General features: G+C 36.9%; 1 protein-coding gene across 1 annotated transcript in view; it reads right to left on the bottom strand.

Moving 5' to 3' along the window:
• The window catches only part of LOC107743824 (phosphoprotein associated with glycosphingolipid-enriched microdomains 1-like), a 46,551-nt gene that overhangs the window by 1,458 nt on the left and 21,865 nt on the right, over nucleotides 1–23,228 (bottom strand). Inside the window, exons 2-7 of the mRNA XM_016557246.1 lie at nucleotides 11,018–11,049; nucleotides 9,107–9,313; nucleotides 8,040–8,088; nucleotides 5,295–5,391; nucleotides 4,680–5,206; nucleotides 101–157 (exon numbers count right to left, since the gene is read on the bottom strand). Coding sequence (XP_016412732.1) covers nucleotides 101–157; nucleotides 4,680–5,206; nucleotides 5,295–5,391; nucleotides 8,040–8,088; nucleotides 9,107–9,258 — 882 coding nt within the window. The 5' untranslated portion in view covers nucleotides 9,259–9,313; nucleotides 11,018–11,049. The remainder of the gene's footprint in view (nucleotides 1–100; nucleotides 158–4,679; nucleotides 5,207–5,294; nucleotides 5,392–8,039; nucleotides 8,089–9,106; nucleotides 9,314–11,017; nucleotides 11,050–23,228) is intronic.

The raw sequence follows: 23,228 nt of genomic DNA, 5'->3' as shown, positions 1-23,228 counted from the left end.
ACAGACTTGGTTCAGTGCAATATTAATTTGCAAATATTATTATTGGTAAAAACTGCAAAGACTTCAAGTTGGTCTTTACAAATGCTGATGCTGAGCCTACCTCACTGTCCGGAGACACATTGTCCTGAGGCGTTGGAGTCGTCAGCGGGGAGTGTAACTGAAGGACAATGAATGAAACAAGACCATTAGTTAAAAACGTTTCATATTTAATCAGGTTAAACATACAGCAGCATAGGAAATGGCTCACTTCAGCTGACACATGCTAAATGTCAAGGACTGATTGATGAAAAAACGAAGCCACTCATTCATTACTTAAGAGTTACTGATTGAAATCAAATGTACAGTTCCTCTCCTAGCAAGAGCGGTTGTATATTTACAAAGAGAATCAATAACAGAGTCATTAATTAACAAAGTAAATCCTACAGAAGATCAATAACAGACACCTTGGCTGTTGGAGAAGAATATCAATCCCTGTCGCAGTCACCTCACAGACAGAGAGATTACAGTCAAGCGGGAAATTTGCTATAACCCATTCAAGATTAATGCTGATGTTTTAGAGCCAAAATTTCAAGCCTGTTTTGATGAAGCCATCTCACCCCGTGAACTTGAGGTATGCTTTGCTTTGATATGATTGCCCAGAATGTGCATCAGGGACTCGCCAGATGTGCTTTGATATTGGTTTAATTAGCAAAGCAATTAATTTAATAGCCCATCCGTGTGGCTCCGCAAAGACACCCCTGACCTCATCACAACTAACAAATGTCTCTTTCAATAGGGCTTATCTGCTAATTCACTCTATCCAGCCCTCTATATCAATTAAAGTGTCTCTTCCATTGATTTGCCCATATAAGAAATTAATAACTATCGGAAGCATTTAAAACGTACTGCAACGTCATCACACAGACAGTCATATAGATTAAGATTTTTGTGTGTGATGATGACATCATTACACACACACACACTGTATGCATGCACATACATATATGCATGCATGCATTTGCATTAAATATATATTAAATATTATACTATTTATTACTAATATACACTATTTATACTATTTATTTATATTGAAATAAATGTAAATTTAGTGATAATATTTAATATGAAAATAAATGTATGAAGTTTATATGTATGCATCTTCTTAACTGTTATACATACACACACACACACACACACACACACACACACACACACCAAGACAATTCACGCATATTACTATGAATTTGAAAAAAGTGCAATGTGCAATATGGTGGAATAAGTCCCACCTTGTAAATAAAAGAGCCAGTCACTGATTGGTAAAGTCATTGCATCACAGCAGTTGTTGTTAGAAGTTCCAGTTCCCATGAAAACGGTCTGCATAGGACTGCACATGCACATTTGCTAGACCAACCTGAAACATGCACTTTTTTATATTTGAGCATAAGGAACAACATTTATTGGACAGTTCATGTCAGTTCTTATTGCTGAATTGAAATACATTATTTAAATGTGAGTTCAGCAAGCAGTTTTTGCTATTTCTCCATTCAAGTAGATAGAAGTTGGTCTTGCATGACCGAAATAGCTGCCTGGAGGTGTTGCAAATTTGGCCGCAGAGTGAACCGACTCTCCTTGAAGGGACTTTGACTACACCCTCAAACACCTGCGTAGAGACCTGAAGTGGACCAAGCTAAATAAAAATGTCATTTATTTTAGCCAAATTTTGCATAGTACTGAGGTGGAATGCAATGACTGTTGTGTGATTTCCCTAATAATCAGTTTGCAGTGCCCTTCACACTGAACACATACATTCCCTTGAATACCCCAATGGCTGAATACCCTGTGAAGTTCACATTAGATCATACCCTGACTGTGACAGGATGCTGACAGTACGGCTGGGCGTGAGGCAATGGCCTGTAATGCTGCTCTCAGTGGTGTCGATTAGTATTTGCTTTTACGCAGTTGTCAGCATGTGCCCACGCATCTTTTGACAAGGCATCAGTGCTAACAATAAAAGTCCTTCCCTTCAGCAGGAGACTTCTGAGTGTTGATGTGCTGAAATCACAGTTTATCTAAGACAGCTGCCCTCAGTCCATGACGCTAGCATAGTGACAGTGGCACCAATGCATAATGACACACATGGCACTCTGCTGAAGCCAGGCTTGCGTGCTTCGCTCAAATAACCAATGCTGCACACTGGTGGTGGTTGAGGAGAGACCCCCTCATATGATTGTAAAGCGCTTTGGGTGTACAGCAATACACAATAAAAGCGCTATATAAATGCCTCATTCATTCATTTAAACATACATACAGTGCAGTCCACCCCGTGAATGAGGCAATGTGTGTGTGCATGCGTTACAGCATGAGCTTGTCAGTTTGGCTGTCCCAACTTTAACTGAATGATTCTCTTGCTTAAACACAGACTGATGTACCTGTAAACATGCTCTGCCGTCTCATTCATCATGAGGGTGAGCTGTCAGACAGTGGACAGCTGGAACGCACTGATCCCCATGTGTATATGTTACACACAAACATGTGACCGATAAGATGAATCACTGCTGCCCCATTACACATCTACATCAGGCCACAGGGAATGGGATTTGGATTGATAGGTGTCAAGTTTAAACCCACAGTGTAGCAGGAGACACTTTACCCCAAAGGGTGCTAGTAAGTGATTCTGACTTAGTACCACTGCAAGAGTGCCAGTGCTGTTGCCAAATCCATTGGCCAATCTGGAATAATGTTCTTTTTAGCAACATCATATGACCCCTTTAAACACATTTCCACTGCAGAAAGGTTGGGCAAAATTGGCTCTGCACTGGCCCCTAAAATCTGCTGGTTTTGAATCAGAAACTATTGACATCAGAAGCCCAATGGGTGGCAATGTTTGGAAACTCACTTTTGGCAAATCTGAGGCGCCGCGCAACAAAACTTAATTGCTTACTGTTAGCATTCAAATTTGTTCAGTTGGTGAACATCCCATTCCTATGTACTGTATGTTGTGTCGTATCAGACACTACTTCTCAATCTGACTAAAATTATTTTGTTTACAAATATCAAATGTGGATTCTGATTGCTTGATTGTAAATGTATTCGTTATAAATTCTAACGATGCATTTTGAATGTTAAAGTGTGTTCTCAAATCTTTTAAACAGACTGTGATGTGTTATGCTTATCTGTGGGCAAGTTATATAGTAACATAAATAATACATTGTGTCATAATGCACCTCTCAGGTCAGCAGAAGCATGGGTTAGTTTTGAGTAGATCTCTGACCGAGCATGAGATCTAGCACCGTTTTTGGTGGAAAAGACATATAACTGATCTTGAGTACAAGGACAAAGGAAGCAGAAATACAGGGCAAAAAAACACTAAATGAGAACAACAAAAGGAGAGAGAGCGAACATTAGAGCAAAAGAGAGAGAGATTGACAGAGCGAGAGTGCAAGAGGCAGTGATGAACAAAGGAGGTGCAGAGCGTCCTCGACTGGTGACAGTAACGTGTAGCTGTAGTGGATGCTCACACCGTGTGCAGACATTGAGTGCGGGCGCAACAGCAGCCAGTCTGCTCTCCTCTACAGATAGCTTCATTTGTATGCTACAGGCACACATATGTATCACCGTCAACCAGAGCACATATCCTAAAAGATTGTAATTAAACTGGAAACACAATGTTGTTCTCTTGCAGTCTCTACGTTTTAGCTGGCACTGGAGAATGTTGGTGCAGTTCTTTTTGGTTTGTTTCTGAGATTATTCTTCTTTGTTCTCAATTATATGTGTCAAAGGGTTACATCACTCTGTGTGAGATGGAGCAGCTCCTGATAAAGGAAATGATTACTGCAGGAGAGCAACTGATGTTGTATTAACTATTTTAACCCCTTAATGAACCTTACAAATACAGTACTGTGGTGGTACCAGGGTAATGGTATCAAATGGTATGAAACTTTAAAATGGTATCAAATGGTATTAAACTCTAAAATGGTACTGGGTGATTACCATATTAATTTACCATGAGACTTGCATGCTACTCCAGCCAATCGATCAAGATTTTTGAGATTACTTGTCGCATACAAATATGAAAAATTTCCCTACGGGGTTGTCACGATTTTAGAAATTTTTTGGGGAAAAAAGTCAATTGTCAATATTAATATATTGCAACACCCCTATTCCCTACCATATACTGTAGTAAGCAAAAAGTGGTATCCATGAGAGAGACATGAGAGAGGATTCATAAAAGTTGGAGAAGTGAAATGACTGAAGTTGTAGTCGCATGACAGTGGTGGATGTAGTACGTCCGGACGTCACAAAATAATTTATCCAAATGTAGTACCTATTCTTACAATGCACAGTTTTGAGCACAGCGACAAAAAAACTTCCAAGGAGGTGTGCTGGAGCTAAACCCAGCAGGAAGGTGCCCTTCAGGAGGAGGATCGGACACTCCTACACTACCCCTAAGGTATAGGGATACCAACTTACTGGTACTTTGCATAGATGATACTTAAATTAAATGATAACAGTCCTTCTAAAGTATCAGTAGTACTGACTATCAACAAAATCCAGTACCTGTACAGCTTCTGCTAGGCAAAACAGATGCAGGTATGTTATGACTTGTGATAATGTGGATTCATGCAAGGAACTGTACTCTACAGTTTACTCTACAGGACAACAACGGTACTTTTATAAGAAAGAGAGTTTGGTAGCCCCACCTGTCCATTCGGAATCTGCTGGTTGTCATTCTCATCCAGTACTTTGTCTGGAACAGGAGGTGGTTTTTCATCCTCAGGCTCTTCAAAATTCACAAAGGCGGCTGAGTGCCTGGCCTCCATGTCAGTGCTGTAGCGGCTCTTCTTGCTGAGGTTGACAGAGGCATACTCCACACCATTGGGCAGCATGGTGTGGTCTGGTGTAGCGGGGCTTGGGTGGCCGTTAAGAAGAGGTGCAGGTGGTTCCTCTGGGCTTAGTGTACCATTGGGGAGGCCAATGTCCTTAAGTTCTTTCACCGTCTCGTACAGACAGTCCTCAACACTGACATCACGGGAGGCGCTGTCCTTCACCACCTCATACGTGCCTTCTCCTGAGGGAACTTGAGCATCGATGGCTGCTTTGAGGGTATCGGTGGGTGGAATGCTGGGTAATTCGCGGTCCTGGTGATACTTAGAGGATCTGATTTCTGACTGGCTGGACAGCATGTCTTCTGAAGGCTGGGGACTTGTGTCCATCGTGTCTGTTAGTACTGATGACGAAAGGTAAGTGGAAAGAGTGTGACCATCTGCTATAGTCAGTTACAAACAGTCAGGGATATGTTGCTGTAGAACTGTTACCTGTACCACTTGTAAGAGGCCCATTATGAGAGCTGCTGACCGCCAAGTCAGTACCATGGCTCTCTACTGACTGGCTGCATACTTCCTTTTCTGACACCTGCAGGGAAATGGGATAGAAAATGTTACCTATGCACTATATGTGAGCTAAATACTATTTAGTGATGCAATAAACTTTCAGACTGCAAGCTAAAGCAGAGGATCTCAACCTTGGGGTCACAAAAACACACAGAGTTGTCATAGATTGAGGGGTCAAGATGAGATACATGCTAGACTTTTGATTATTTCTTATAGTTACAGCGTCAATAATAAAATTGACTGAATGTAAAATGTCTTCATATCCATATAATGTAATTGGTCACTTGTGAGACGGTTAATTCTATGACACTGGAGGGGTGCAAGAATTTAAATTTAAAAAATGGGTTATGGACCAAAAAAAGGTTGAGAACCCCTGCTATAAAGAGACTAAAGACAAAGACACTTGGATTGAGCTCTTTGTTTGCATCTTTAAACCATAGCAAAAACACCATGCAGTGGCACTATGGGACAACCTAGTGGCAGGTCATTGAAATGTCTGTTGCCAGGGTGATGAAGTCCTTCAGATACAGGAGGTTAAATCTGAGAGCCACTCAGATTGTCACAGCAAGACAAAGACCCCATTTAACCTGTCAGGCTGTGACAGACACCGCCATTTAAATCAAACCCTCCTCAATATATTGACAGGCAAGATGTACATTATCGTGCAAAGGTTAGCATTCAGATATCCATCAAAACTACAGAGGTTCACAGTGTTAACAGAGAGATAATGTCAGGCATTTGCTTAATCATTTCACAATCATTAATACTCACTTTATATAATACAGAGGGTCTCAACCTTGAGGTCTCAGCCCCATGTGCATGTTGTCACTAAAGCGGTTATCTTTCACATTTCAAACTCAAGTTTAATAGACAACTAGACTACACCAATATATAAATATGTAGCACCTCTTGAGCTTAAAATGTAATGTGAGAAATATTGGCTACAATACAAAGCTACAAAGTGCAAAGCTGATTAAAAATGTTTTTTTTTTCAACCTATGAACTGCTCCGATTTAACTTCTAATAAATTAATTACTATTATTTCAATAACATTATTATTATTTTTTTTAAATTTAGGGACAATAAGATTTATATGTTTTCGAAAGAAGTCTCATCAGTGTCACATGATCCTTCAGAAATCATTTGAATATTCTGATTTGCTGCTCAGGTGACATTTTTTGCTGTTTGTCACTGCTTAATATTTTTGTGGAGACAGTTTTTTTACTCTTGATTAATAGAAAGTTCAATTGAACAGCATTTATTTTAAATATAAATCTTTTGTAACAATGTCAAAGTCTTCAGTTAATTGCATTCTTGTTGAATAAATGTGTTACTTTGTTTAAAAAAAAAACTGACCCCAAACTTTTGAATGGTAGCATACATTGACCATTTTAATAGGAAAATTTGTCAAATTTAAACTTCAGTTCACTCTCTTGATTAAAACAAAGTTACATTTCTTTTCATTTTGAGGCAGTGCAATCTTCTGCACTCAGTTATTCGACATTCAGAGTATCTAAAAGCCTATATGCTTTGGTTTATTTCTTTTCCGATACGTGGCAAGATGCTGGGTTTTATAGTGGTACCCACCTCTTTTTCACCACTACATCCCTGTGCCCAAATGATTTGTTAAAGTTCTTGTACAGTCAATAACAATTAAACCTGACTAAGTAGTAAAATGTGTTGTTATTCTTAGTGTAATCTACAAGCCATTTAACTACTCCTGAGGAATTCAAAATGAGTCGTAAACCTCAAAACGTCGAGAGCCCTTGATATAACAGTTTCTGTCATACTGTATGCATAAACAATGACTGTTATTAACAGCATTTACATAAAGGAAACAGTTTAGACATTTTTACAGCTTTCATGCTGCTGTTACTGTAGTGCACAGCATGCAAATGCAGCTTCCATAGCTAACGATAAAATTGATGTAAATGCAACCCGACGAACATAATAAACATAAAATCAACATCTGGCTGTGTGGTGGCCTCATGATCTGTGTGTATTGTACGTATGTGCTCCACAAGCCTTCACAGTCAGTCAACAAGCCACGAACACATGCTGGCGGGCCCCCCTCATTCAATGCCAGTTACAATGAGCGATTCAAGCATAAAACAGACCCACAGACCCTGCCTATACAGCTGTTTATGTGTAAATGCATGCATATGTGTGTGTGTGTGTGTGTGTGTGTTTTAGCAGTCAATTATGCCCCCAGTAGGTCACACTAATCTCCTGACTGCTAAACATCTCCTGAACTCTTGAACTCTGTCCTTGGATGATAATTTCACAGAAAACACCCACTCAAATGCAACAGACCCAGAGAGAAAGGCAACTCATACATGAAGTTTCTCATCTCCCTGTGGCCAAACAAAAATGTTAATCTGTCTGCTTCATGCTTTCCTCCCACAAGTCCCGGGTCTCACAATGACCATCCATTCTCTTCTCTGTTCTCCCATCTTTACCAGGCCCCCAAGCACAGCGGTCACACATTCTCGTGACTAAAACACTCTAAAGATGGTTCATGTAATCTTGGGACTCTCTGTGATTAAAAATGTTGAAATGAAAAACGAGGACTGGTTCACAGGGACTCTGTAAGGCTCTGTTTGAGCCACAATGAGGCAGCACAGGCTTAAATCTCTTGGATGGAAAGCATCACTGAAGCACAATTCTTACCCCATTCATCAGGTTTTCATGGTCTCCTGGCGGCCCCCCTTTTTTCTGCCTGTTGAGTCAGAAGGAGAGAGAATTACTGAGAAATTTTGATTAAGTATATAGATTTGGCTGTGTTCTCTAAATCTATTGTCTGTTGTTTTGTCTTTGTATGGCAACATTCAATATCATATTCCAAGATGCAAACTAAGCCTTGTTCTAGACAGCAAAGCATTTAAAATCACATTTAATATAGTACTGAATCAAGGATTAAGCCATTGGGAGTTTTCTACCAGTTATACGTTAAAATTAAAAATATATTTATTAAGACAATACTTATATAATTCCTTATTATTATATAAAAATAATTTAACAAAAAAGGAAAATTACAACTGATCTTGCCAAGAAATGCAAATTAATTAATTCCATGACATGTAGGCCTACTAAATGTTTGTGATAGACCGATATATTTTTTTGGTATTTGCCATTTTTATTTTACCATTTTGAGACAACTGAAAATTAAGAACTGAAATCCAAATTTTTTTTAATACTAATACCTTTTTAATAGTAACAGTTAGTATTCAAAGTGCACCTTTGTTTTCAAATGATTTAGTAAATTTTGAGTAAATATTGTGTAAAATAAGGGTTCATTTAATTTCAATAATTTTGCACATTTCATTTACAGGTCCAGGTGGTATTTTTTACATTTTCCATGCCAATTTGGGGAGAAAAAAAAAATCTGTGGAATCCTGCAGAATGGATTTGTGGTAAAATGTGTTAAATAAAGATTAGAGCATAACACTAATATTAGTAGAGGAAAGTATAATCGTTTAGAAAGCATAATTAAATTAGACAAAGTATGTAAAAACAGAGATGAGGGATGTGTTGAACTTTGTTATTGATGGTGTTCCAATTATTATATTGATGGCATTCGTATTCTTATATTATATAATTCTCATATATTAGTATCAGCTATTAGCAAGTCTGATTATGCAAAATTATGCAATCTTCAGCAAGAAAAAAAAAAGTAATGTTTGTACAATAAAAATATTAGACGTACAAAAGAATATGAATGTTTTAATGATACTCACCCCTGGCAGCTTGCACACAGCAGCAGCATGACAGAAAGCAGCAGGAAAGCTGTGAGTGCCGTGAGCGTGCCTACAAGTGCCAGCTCCCCTTTAGCCAGCGCCGCTGCCCCCGCGACCTCTGACCCCAACATAGCACTCAGCGCAGGAGCCATTATACATCACAATTATGAGTCGTCTTCATCGACCAAATGCACCTCACTGCAGAGGCTGGACACAAAAATGGATAGAGCCATTGAGAAAGAATGGGGGAGGAGAGAAGAATAACAGTTTGATATGGGATGGTTATCCAAAAAAGATCTTTGCACTTGAGCAAGCCAAATCAGCTTAATGAGAAAAACTTGAAACCTCATTCGTTTTTGTTCCAGATCCCGAGTCAGATTATTAATATATTTAAGTGTGAAATTCTGTGAACTAATTGAACAGATAATCTCAGATCCAAATGACGTCATGGAACAAAGTTCTCTAACTGTGGTAGAGCTCTTTGTTCACATGAGGTTTGCAAATTAACAGCCACAAGGGGGCAGGCGAGTATGGATGCAGAATCCTGACACGCGGTACCGCAGTTAATGCAGCCTGAGGCTCCTTCAGAACAAATGGCTCTTGGACATTTCACTCAGTAACCCAAACATGTAGGCTAGTTTCATTTGACAGCGAGCCAGATTAAACAGAGTCCTGGTCCAGGATGGTGTGTGATGGTGGGCCCCACCTCCACAAGCTGAATAGACAGATAACAATCAAATGGCTGGCATCCCAGTGGAGACTGAGGCCCAGGCAGCGCTTCTGATCTTTTGTGTGAGGGGAGATGGACAGCACAGCTGCCTCTCCGAAGGGTGAGTCTTTCCTCTCCACTCACTCAAACTCTCCGATAAGAAACAGCAGAACGAAAGCCAGCCAAATCTACGAAGAACATGAAGTTGGCATTCACTCTGAACAAATCTAAAGTCTTTGCCTTTTAGCTTTTTTTTAATGCAAATACTATCATCCTACTCTTGAAATGCATGGTTAACACATAACAGAAGAAGAACTGTAGGTTTGTATGAGATGAAAAAAGCCAATTGTGCAACTCTAGAAACTATGCAAATGTGACTGAAGCATAGGCATTAACATATTAACTGATTCTCAAACTTCATAACTAATGCCTGCCCAACTACAAGCAAAATATCTCCTTAGCACTGGTTTCAGTAGTGGAGGTTTCATTTGAATACTGAGGGATACATGAATAATCATATCAATAAATATAAATAATACAGATATTTGTACATATTATATAATAACATAAACATAATATTATAAAAAAAAATTATTATGTATAAAAGGGATTCACAAACTTTTTTGTCAGCAGAAACCTTTTGACTTTAAATATTTACCTCTGAGACTTTAAATTACTTAAATTTTAAAATGTGGGAAACCATTATCTATATATTCCTGATGATAATAATAATAATAATAATAATAGTGATGATGATAATAATAATAATAATAAGTGTTATTTATTATTTTGTTGTTTTATTATTAATTTTCTTTTATTAATTTAAGAAACAATCATTGAAAGTGTAGCATTATCTGCATACTATTATAGAAATCCTATTGTGGTCAGATCTTCATTTACCAGCATCTCATGCTAAATTATTTACTCCCTTCCAAATCATAATCTAAAACCTTGATAGGCCTGTGAGTCAAATACGTGTTCTGAGCTTTCTGTATGTGTCGGAGTAAGATACAAATTTGGATATCATAATAAAACACTCCTTACATATATTTATATACTAGATTCAACTGGAAAAGACCTACCACAAAAACCTCAAATATGTCAATACACTTCGGGGGAAAAAAGCTGTAAAAGCACAAGCAGATTATTAAAAATCAAGTCTTGTACACTTCACAGTACCAAAAATGACAAACGAGTCCTACCTGAACACTTGTTTGGCTCTGGTGATTGTTGCCTGCAGGGAAAAAGAGAGAGCGGGCGATTAGATTCAGGAAGGGAGCTCTGCACATACTGTGGTACCAGACAGCACATTGTGCAGAACATCATCACATGTGCAGTCCTGTAGTTAAACTTACAAATGACTGATCGTAAATCACAATACAAAACTTTCAACCTCTGTAGCACCAGTGCTATGTGAAAAAAAAGTTAACGTACAGCCCTGTAAGCGATGATAAATTCTGCATTCATGGTCTAATGAAGACTATGGATCATTGTTTCCCAGTAGCACAGCACTTATGAGTCTCTCAGCATGAGCACATGTCAAGCATCTGCTAAAATGCATGTGAGCACCAGCATCCATTTCTGTCTGAGGAACAAGCACCAAGAACTTTATCTAGATCCTCACAAATGTGCTCCAGAGTAACTATAGCAACCGTGATCTGAAGATAGTTTATGCAATGGTTTGCTCTAATGATTGTTTTTCATGGCATTTCAGGGAGTAGACCATGCAGATGAAGAGAAGTAGAAACCACAAAAAGCCAAGGGTTGCCATGCATTTGCTAAGGTGATAAGTGGTGGTTAACAAGATTGCTAGACTATTTTGTGTGGTTGCTTACTAGCCCAAGTCAAAAGTGCCCATCCTGAAGTCTCTACAACTTTCAACAAAGGGATTTCATTGCCTATTTTCTATTTTCATTGTCTATCATCAATCAAATATCTAACCTTCTAAATATAATTAAAATACCCAAATCAAGCACTGCTTATAAAACTGTAGTTTAAGAAATATGGGACCCAAAAGGAAGCGATTCCTTCGCAAGGAATGTCAGGATTGTATGTTTCATGCCATATAAAATAAGGCACTGGAAAAGCCATTTGATGGGGGAATGTGTTTGGAAAGGATATAGTCCCAGATGAGCAACTGTGGTCCTTGGCAACACTTTGGGCAAGCCATTGGTCACTTCTTTGCCAGAGTCATTATGGATGAAGATCCAGATCACGTGTAAGAACTGTGTCCATCTGGATCCTTTAGTATACAGCCCCAAATATCTACAGTTGTGTCTCTGTGCCCATAAATGTACAGCATCTGGCTGCCAAGGGACAGAAAAAAAAGTGTGGAAAAAAATACCATACCTACAGATACAGTATTTGCCTTAAAGTTACTTTAAAGTTACAGACAACCATACCGCAAAGACTTTCCTCCCCAGGGGTCACAGAGAAGGCGGGATTTTGTGGAAAAGCACAGCTGGATTGCTGCTGAGAACGCATCCGTTAAAAGATTCTCATGCGAACGCCAGCGGCATCTCCTGAATAAATAATTGCACTGGAGCAGGAGTAATGCAATAAGGAATTTTGTGGATGGTCTGTTATTATACGTTTTTCTGCTGACAGAAGCTTTGATAATAACTCATCTGCAGGAGCGCGCACTAAAAAAAGAACATTGTAATACAGCAGTATTTTGTAACCCCTTATGGAAATCGTCGGCATACTGTGTAGCATAAAATGCTGAAATATTTGCAGCAGGAGGTGGTTAGAATAATAAAGCTTTCATAGGTGTCAATCAAGAGGCCATTAGCTTATAAAACACCAACAGTTTCACAGCTTCTCTTTGGCCACGTTAGAGGAGAATGACACATTCGACATATGCCGCGTCCTGGCTCTTTGCTGGACACGAGGGTGCATGTCATCTGTTGCTACACTGCACTCACTGTGACAGGAAGCTCATGCACTATATTTCAAATTCTCCATCTGAAATCATGTGATAGCTTTATGTAAGAAATAGACCACTGTTCACTGAAAATCTTGCCATTTGCCCAAGCTCATGAGGAGTTCATGAGAGAAGTAGCAAATTCATATTCATGAATGAACTGTTCTTTGAGTCACATCTTTTCAATTAATCATGTGATCTCTTTTACAGATGCAGTCTGAATGATTCCTTCTCAGTGAAACAATGATCTGGTGGCAGAAGACTTGAGTCGTACTGTTCAAAAGTTTGGGGTCAGTATGATTAAAAAAAAAAAATTAATACTTTTATTCAGCAGGGACACATTAAATTCTTCAAAAGTGACAGCAAGGACATTCATAATGTTACAAAAGATTTCTATTTCAAATGCTATTCTTTTAAACCTGCTATTCATCAAATAGTCCTGTAAAAAAATTAAAAAATGTATCACAATTTCCACAAAAATATGAATAAACACTGTTTTTAACATTAACAATAAAAATGTTTCTTGCACAATAAATCAGCATATTAGAATGATTTCTAAAGGATCATGTGATGTATGTTTTCTTAAACCAGTAAATCACAATTGGTTACAAAAAGCCAAAACTGACGACTGGAGTAATGGCTGCTGAAAATTCACTTTTGCATTCACAGGAATAAATAGGAATCAAATTTGTTCATTGTAATATTTCACAATATAATTACAATTAAACATAATATTTCACAAAAATGCAGCCTTGGTGAACATAAGAGACTTCTTTCAAAAACATTTTGACCCCAAACCTTTGAACAGTACTATACACTGTTTTTATGATGCTTTTGTACCCTTTTTGAAGCTTAAAAGCTCTAGTCCCCATTCATTATAACTGAACAGAAAGAAAAGCAATACATAATTTAAAAAACAAAACATGTAAATGATCACAGAACATTAGATTTTGGCTGAACTAGCCAGATTCCAACATTTAAATCCTGACATAACTATTTTTAAATGCAACACACATAAGCTGGATGTGCAACAACATTCTGCAACATCTTCAGTTTAACAAACTGACCAATATGACAACAATCAGGACACAGTTTTCTGCCCAACCCCCTCCTCATCACCAGACTGAGGCCAATTCATAGTGAGAGAAGAAGAGAAAGCTGGCCATCTTGAGTCTGGATGCTACAAGGCCATGTGTCTGGGTGAGAACAGAGGGATGAGCGAAGAGACCAGCCTGTTCTGAAGAGAAAAATTGATCCTCACTGTATCCACATATACCTATGAGATGAAGACGCCCCCCAGGATCAAATAATACCCTTTACAGATAGCTAACGAACTGTGTAGGGTTTCATTATGACAGGTCTTGGGGGCAGATGAACAGGAAGCAATTTCCCTGGGTCAGTGGGTTGTCATCTGTGCCTTACAGCAACCGAGTAACCAATCAGCAAGCTCACAGCTGAGCGCAAGTCAGAGGGTTCTTCCAATTAAATCGGCCACGTTTGATCAACTGACTTTGTGTCTCTATGGAAACCGCACTCATCTCATGGGTTAATCAGCTGGCGTGGAAATCGATCCCCTGATGGTTTGCATATAAAGAGAACTTGCAACGGCATGTACTAATGCCCCACTACTAACAATCAGTGCTAAGGTCAGACGTCTAGAATTGCTGCATCACCACAGAGAGACGTTAAAAACACACATCAGAGGAAGTGAACATTTACTGAACACTTCAACAATCACACATTGAGTGAAAGTGTCTGTTTGGATTGACATACATTTCTGAAATGTGACAGATGTTTAAAGAGGGCACGTTCCTCTCCAAAAGGCAATGAGATATGAATCAAAAGTCTCAGCTTCCTGTGCAGTGTGTTGGAGTGTGTATGCAACAGCTGTGTCTTTCCGTTCTCCCACAGACAAGAGTGATGTCCCATTAAAGCCTGTCTCCAGAGACAGTCACTTCCTACTGCACGTACCACAGGCCTGCCTTGACCTCCTTCAAATCTACACTTAATAACCACACACAGAGATGGGAATGGTATACTGTTTTTTGAGTTGTATGTAATAGTATATAGCAGCGGTGGCGAACTCCGGTCCTGGAGAGCCGCAGCCCTGCAGAGTTCAGCTCCAACCCTAATTAAAACTCACCTGCCTGTAGCTTCCTAGTAACTGTTCAGACCTTGATTAGCTTGTTCAGGTGTGTTTGATTAGGGTTGAAGCAAAACTCTGCAGGGCTGCGGCTCTCCAGGACCGACGTTCGCCACCCCTGGCATATAGTATGTACTATATACTGCCTGCTGAAAAAAGACATACTAAAATGCTGGTTTGCTGGTCGTAGCTGGTTTAAGGTGGTCTAGTCTGACCAGCTGAAAAGTGACTAAAATCCTTCTAAAACCAGCTAAAAGACCAGCTTGACCAGGTTGGGAGACCATCAAACTAGTTTAGCACATGCAATAGGTCATTTGTGTGCTCAGTGCATTTATTTTTACTCATTATTTCATTGAAAATGAAATTCAATGAAAATTCATTATAGTTTAAATTTATATTATATGCAAATAGTTTAGGTTTTTTATTTCTTTTTCTTTTTTGAACCACTTAAGTAGGACTTAAATACATTCTTATATGTAATTTTTTCTATTATCTTTAAAATATGTTTCAAGTTTACTGCCGAATGTACTGACAAGCATTTACGGTAATGTAATTTCAATTGAAAGTTGTATTTCATGTATTTAAATATATTTGTAATGACACATTTGTAATTATTAAGTTGTAATTTAACACATTTTAAATGTATTAACTGTAAATGTAATATCCAAAAACACATTACAGTTAAAATTATAATCAGTTACTTTACATGTGCTTTAGTATATGTCAACACATCAAAATAAGTGTACTTCTTTAAAGCACAACAAACAATTATTAAAACACAATGATTTAAATCATGAGAGCTTAATACAATACAAATGAGGAACAATGTAAGCAACTGACCCTTCGCAAAGACCCGCCCCCTTAGTTACTGTTGCTACGTCCTACAAGCCATGTCATTTTTTAAGAAATTCAAACAATAAATACCGTTTTGTGGCTCTTTAACGTATCTTGACAGACTGCTGTAGTGCCTCAGTTCAAGCAGCACGTGAACCGATCATCTCTTCCTCTTTACTAGTTATAACACAAAATAAACATGAATGAACATCAGCATGTATCTTATTTCAATGGCGGATGGACGTCAATACACACCATTTTTCAAGTTCCAAGTTCACCAACGTTAATCTACTCTCCTGTCTGGTTTGTTTGTCGGACAAATTGGCAGATTCTCCGTTATGATCATTCAGGTCACCTTTCAATCAAACTCATGGCGAAAGGTGAATTTATCGTAAGAGCCACAATATTTACAGTACACAATGCCAAGTGTCAAGCAGTAATACACAAGCTAGAGCAGGAACAAGTACAAACATCTTGTACAACTGAACACTGACACATACACAACCTAGGTTAATCATTTATAAATCTATTTAAGTGATATTAATGCTAAACTGTATAACTATTAAACCAGGCATGACGTTTATTTTGTAATAAGCAGCCTAGACTCAGTGTTAATGTTTCACTAGAAGATCTGAAGATTAATAAAGCACAAAAAACCCACAACCACAGCAAAAACAAATTAACCTGTAAAAAAAAAAAACAACACCCGAACCAGAAAGTGGTTAAATGCACAGTAAATGACGTAGGGAAATGACAGTAAATGATGTAGGGAATTTGTGAGGGTGGGAGTGGAGTACGTGTAAAAAACGAACCTTTATTTGGTATTTCATGTATTGGGTAGATTGGTAAATTCCCCTTATTCGTTTTCCCCCTTTTCTCCTCTCTAATTCTGTCTTTTTCCCCCATGAAGTATCCCGTTTTGACCAAATTAAATGAGCAAAGCTTTGGTTCACTTGGCTGTCAGACCAAATCAGCCTGTGGTAAGCTATTCCATTCACTTTCTGCTTTCTCTCACACACTAATACACACACTTTAGTCAACACAGGAGAAAAAAAAGAAGAGAAGAGAGAAATCAGATGAAAGCAAAGCTCTCCTGGGCAAATTCAGAATAGTTGTGCTATTTTTGCACAAATTGTCAGCACAAATTGCATTCAGCACAGATTTACCTCATTTGCTAATTCCTGTAGTGAACCGGACAGCGTGTGCAAATAAATGATGCTGTCAGTGGCCACAATTCATTCTTATTGAATTTCCCCTTCTTTTTATTCAGCGTAAACAAAGAGAAATCAAATTTCATTGGGGTTGGAGATAAGAAATGCTCAGGGGCTGATCAAGCAGAGCCAGAAAATGATCACTGTGCCGCATATAGATGCAGAGATTTGGCTGCATTATTTTAAAATGCTAAGCACATTCAGCGCTGACAGATGAACAGTGACGTGTTGCCACAGTTACAGGGAGCGTCCCAGATTATTCTTGACCTTTATCTCATTCCTGAACACATTTAGACCTGAACTGAACCACTGAACTGTGTTGACAACAGTCAACTAAACAATGCCAGCACTCTGCAAGAAGAGGCCCACATTACTGTAAATATGTGTGTGATGGGTCAGAACCCAGTCAAGTGTATTTCCTGACACATGTAGCAAAACAATGTCTGCAAATACTTTATCAACACAGGTTATTATAAAATATTAATTTAATAAATGTATCTATATGTATGATATTTTGACAGAATTGGTGGTAACGTTAATTATTGTGAAGGATATTGAACTTATCCAAAGCATAACTTATCCATATGCAAGGAATACATTTTAACTATATATTTTCTGCCTAGGAATTGAACCCATGACCTTGAAGTTGCCAGCACCAAACTCTACAGCTGAGCTTCAGAAACAGAGAACATATTTTTATTTTTTATCTATACACCATCAGAAAGAGAAAGTGAGCGATCTCGCTCTATTAATATGCAGAATATCACAGGTATTGTATTCCAATAACTCTTACTTGTATATACTTTTTGTTAAATGTAAAAATAAAAAGTAATAAAATCAATTGAAATATTAAACATTAAAATGAATCAAAATACAAGTAAATCAGATGTAAAAATATTTTAATTTAATTTCAAACATATTATTTTAATTAAAATTTTTAAAACTAAGAACTATACAACAGAAACATACAGACAGAGTGATTTTGCTGATTGAGAATTTCTAACTATTAAAATAACTGTCAAAACTATTAATAATTAATTAAATGAATTTAAATATTAAGATACAAGTAAATCAAATGAGAAAATATTACTTTAAAATATTTTCTGAAATAATTTTTAATAATTTTAATTAAATTTTAAACTACTCAAACTATACAATATAATAAACATTTTAATATGCCAATAAAACATATGACTAGAGATGTAACGGCATGAAAATTTCTTATCACGATTATAGTGACCAAAATTATCACGGTTATCGGTTTTATCACAGTACTGTTAAAATGTGCTGGAGATGTTCAAAAAGTACTGACATATAAATCGTTTCACCAGGTTTTATATTTAAAATCAACAAACAACAAATAAAATCACTTTTTGTTTGCATAAACACTAAAACAACAGCATTACCAATGATGTCAGGATTTTAAATAACAACATGACTGACAACAGTTTATTTAATAACATGTATGAAATGTTCAAATAAGGCTTTGAAAACGTTTCATAAAATGGTAACCCTCACATTTCAGCCTTTACATCATACACGATTTACATACTTCTTATTACATACATCTTTTTAAGGGAGGTTTTTCTTGGCACTTTCACTGTGAGCTCACTATATATGACACCATTTTCGATAAAAATGCCCTGAATAGATATTTATAGTGAAAAATGCAAAATACATTTGACTTGTATTGAATTCTGAAAAAAGAATTCAACAACCCTAATATTTTTTTGGGGAAAACAAAAATTTCATTAACGTAATAGAAAGTAAATATTTTCCACATTATATATATATTTTTATATGATCTTTTAAGGTTTTTTTTCTATTACAATGACAATAAATTTGAACAATACAAAAGATGAACAATAGCCTACTAATATTTTTTTGGGGAAAAAAACAATTCTATTAACCTAATAATAGAAAGTAAATATTTCTAGTGAATAACGGTAATGATTTATTTTCAGAAACAACATGTTGTCTTCATAATATTTTATATATTTTATAATGATAATATATTGTATGTCTTTATGATTTAGGAAGGGGGTCCTTTGCATCATATTTGAGGGTCATTGAGGGTTTTAAGTGAATCCTGGATTCATACTGTGGATTCATATATTAATGGACAATATTTGAGCATCAAGTCATCAAAGTAACTTAAGAAATGCTTTCTACCCTCTGTCCTTACAATCAAACTCAGGTTCGGACCAAGCAATCGAACCAAGTGTGAAATGATTAGTGCACATGGAGTGGGGGTGCTGGTCAAACAAGTGTGTGTCTGTTGCTCATTTGTGTATGTATATGTGTGTAGATGGGAGGTTAGCACATAGCTCTGCTGATGTTTACACTGACCTTTCCAGCACACCATTTATCAGCAGAGCCACCACAGGGTATGAATACATATCGCTTTTGTTAGGATGTCTCTTTCTCTCTATCCCATCATATCCTCTGCTTCCACATTATGTATCATCAAGCAATATACTTTTCATCAGCATGTAAAGATGGGATATTTGAAAGCTGTCTCTCCGAGTGAAATGAAGGGTCATTTTAATGACAATGAAGGTTATAATGGGGAAAATGTACCAACAAGGCCTGGTTAGTATCATACGGCATTTGCTATTTTAATAACATTACTCACTATTTTGAGTCACATCAGATTTAAGAAATTGTCAATTTAATTTAGTAGGTCTCATTTTTAGGGCTGTCATTTTAACACATTTACATAGTACAAATAATGCTAATGATTTAAAGGGACAATTCACCCAAAAATGAAAATCCTGACATCATTTACTCTTCATGTTGTTACAAACCTGAACACAAAAGAAGATATTTTGAAAAATGTCTCAGTGTTTTGTTTGTCCATACAATGAAAGTCAATGGGGTCCAATGTTGTTTTTGGGTGCCGGTTACTTTCATTCTTCAGACAAAAAAACTGTTGAGAAAAAAAAAAATTCTTTAAAACATAATTCTAATTTTAATAAAGCACATGTTTAAAAGCAGTATTTTATCACAGTGAATGAATCAAAACAGGTTTGAATCCGCAATACTGCGTGATTCAGCTGAGATGTCTGCTAACAGAATAGAAATGAACCAATTAAAGCTGCTGCCTGCCCTATGGAGCTCAGTCTGAGAATACATTAGCAAGCTGTGAAGCTGTATCTGCAGACATGTTTGACACTTTTAGGTGCTCAGTTGGCTGTAGTCAATGCCACAGATTTGAAAGCAGTCGATTATCTAGCAGAAAGCATGACTACAGTATCTGCAGGAAAGGCACTTTACTAACCGTCTCTGCCTCTCTTTAGTGCTACAGATTGTATATGCGTGTTGATTCAGACTGGTACAACAATTAGCTACAAAAAAACCTGTTTGGAGGCCTTCAGATTAATTGGGAATTTGCACAACCTGGTGTACTTGTTAAAATATGAAATTAAATATGAAATATTAATAAAAGATTTTTAAAAATTAACAAAGGCATTTCTTCTCATCCTCAAGGCATGTTTAATTATATTTCCCTGTCATGAAAGTAATTAATAAATATGCATGCGATGTGTAATTGCATTCTCTTGGGAGCTTTTGTTGATTCCACATCATGTCAGAATTACACTTTTCAATCCTTTCATGTTATAATTACAAGTTTGAAACTCTGAATTTATAAAAAGCTCTTTCTTCTCTCAATTGACCACTGGGACTTCATGTAAAAACCACCAAAGTGGCAACAGCTTTAAAAATTAGCAGCCTCTATACTGTACATATTGTTTTGATAAGTCATTTTATGAGTGGTTATGAACGAATGAATGAAACGCATTTGTCCGTGTTTCACTCGAATCGCACTCGCGGAAAGCGCTTGAGAAACAGTGTCTCTTCCTTTCAAGCGTACATTCACATTACATGATTTGACTGATTTTTTACCTAGAAAGGGCGACAGCACACCGCATTAAAAGAAATGATCATTCATGTTTTTATAACCGCTGGCCAAATTCAAAAACGAAACTAAAATTAAATCATCTTTGAGAGCAAGGGAGCCCTATGCAGTGTTTCGGGGGCCCTACGCAGCTTGCGTATTTTGCGTATAGGGAGGATCGGCTCTGAATACTAAATATTATAAACATAAATAAATATTATACTTAGGTACATATTATACTTTAAGAAATTTAAGCGAAATAAAATTCAGACATCTCCCTGTCACAGATGGAATATTTCGAATTCAAAATTTAACTGACAGCGATGACATAATTATAATAGTTACATACGGAATTCTGAATTTGCATTATGTTGCATTATTTCATTTACTCATTTACATTATTTCATTTATCTAAACTTACCTAAAACTTAAAAGTATTTTTATTAAGCACTGGTACTTTGTTCAGAAATGCAAATGTAGTTTGTTTTTAGTAATCAGGCTAGTGTTACTCTACTCCACACCTGCGGCTCAAAAGCCCCACGGCTCTTCACATCCTCTGTTAGTGTTTGTACTGTAAGCTGTCTTGAAAGGTTTTGAAAAACCACCTTCCATTAGTGGCAATTACATATCAATTGACTGCCTTAATTTCCCCTATCAGTGCATTAATTCCCTCGTTGCTTAAAGCCCAGCAAGTGAAGCTCATACACACACACATCCATACACACCAGCGCCCTCCCTCTTCATTCTTCAGCACTGACATATATATTGCCCATCATGTCTGTCTGGCTTTCTGCCTGATCACTCTATCAGGATGTAATTTGAGCAGCTGTTCAAAGCCCATGTCGTTAGCATGAAATATGATGAAGCACCCGAATCCCAGAGCACTGTCCGGCAGCTCGCTTTTCATATTTCCCTCAATCCTACGGGGTCATTAATAATTCTGTCAAATGGTTCTATAATGGCTATCATATTTTTTTTCCTCACAAGCTGGAAAATCTCATATCCACTGCTGGGCCCTGACCTCAATCCTGTATGAACAATAACCTTCTGAATGACAGGCTGGGTTCAAGCTGGGCTGATGAGAAATCAAGTAAATATTAAATTAGCATATTAAAGGTGATTTTATGAGATTATGAGCCTGGTTAAAGGTGAAGGGTGTAATTTCAACTCCGCTAGTGTCACCAAGCAGAACTGCAAAAATATATATATAAAATATGATATATTATTATTATTATTATATAACATACTGAAATATTACAAATACAACATTTTACACCTGTCAAAAAATATATAATTTATGTTATTTTGATAAAGAAAAACAAGAGCTTCAGTAGAACAACAGTGAACTGCAGATGAGATGTTGTCAGGCCATATGTCAGTAAAAACAAATTTTCCTGTCCAGGCTCGTAGCACATGCTCTTCAAATGCATGCACAAATGCAGTCAGCTCATTAGTAGAGACTTTAAGACCTGAAGTGGGTCAGAAAAGGTAAAGAGTTGTGAGAAAATACAATGAGTGTCAGATCTGCGTCATGTTCAGCAGCGGCAGCTCTTAAAGTAATAGCAGCCAAAAAAATCTAATAACCAGCTGCTGTGATGTCTGTTAATCAAAGAACAAAAGAAAAAAAACAGGAAATCAATAACTTTTGTAGCTTTAAGCATTCATCTATATTTAATTTAGAATTTAGTGTTTGATAACTTAAATTTTTTTTTTAAATTAATAAAGGCATTTCTTCTCATACTCAAGGCATGAAAGTAATTAACAAATAAGCATGTGATGTGTAATTGCATTCTCTTGGGAGCTTTTGTTGCTTTCATATCATATCAGAATTACCAGAATTACACTTTTCAATCCTTTCATGTTATAATTACAAGTTTGAAATTTATAAAAATGTTTGAATTTATAAAAAGCTCTTTCTTCTCTCATTTGACCACTGGGACTTCATGTAAAAACCACCAAAGTGGCAACAACTTTAAAAATTAGCAGCCTCTAAACTGTATATTTTGTCTTGATAAGTCATTTTATTACAGCCAGTGTTGACTAGTTTGTTCTTATATTTTTAGCAAGATCATATCAAGGTGAATTTATAGTGTTGAAATGTTTAGCCGTCATCAACAATAAAGCTGCTCTTCCTCATTGCCATAGAAACAAATAATTTCTGAGTTCAAGGATGTGAACAGCTTTCAGTGGAATCTCAGAGTTGCCATTTCATAACTACAGTAATTCTGAAAACACGAACACAGCTTGATTACGGTGTTTAATCTCTTTAACTTTAATCAATTTCTGTATGTTTCCTTCTTGCTCAAGGGCACATGTAAATATGACATTTATTATAATGGGTTTATGTGAAGACTGTTTTTAAGTTCACTTAAATTAGAAGTTGTTATTTTTAAAAGTCTAAGAA

The sequence above is a fragment of the Sinocyclocheilus rhinocerous genome, unplaced genomic scaffold (assembly GCF_001515625.1).
Source record: "Sinocyclocheilus rhinocerous isolate Xijiao unplaced genomic scaffold, SAMN03320098_v1.1 scaffold46, whole genome shotgun sequence".
In the NCBI taxonomy this organism is placed as follows: domain Eukaryota; kingdom Metazoa; phylum Chordata; class Actinopteri; order Cypriniformes; family Cyprinidae; genus Sinocyclocheilus; species Sinocyclocheilus rhinocerous.
The sequence above is the reverse complement of the archived record's forward strand: the minus strand, read 5'-3'. Positions and strand labels throughout refer to the sequence as shown.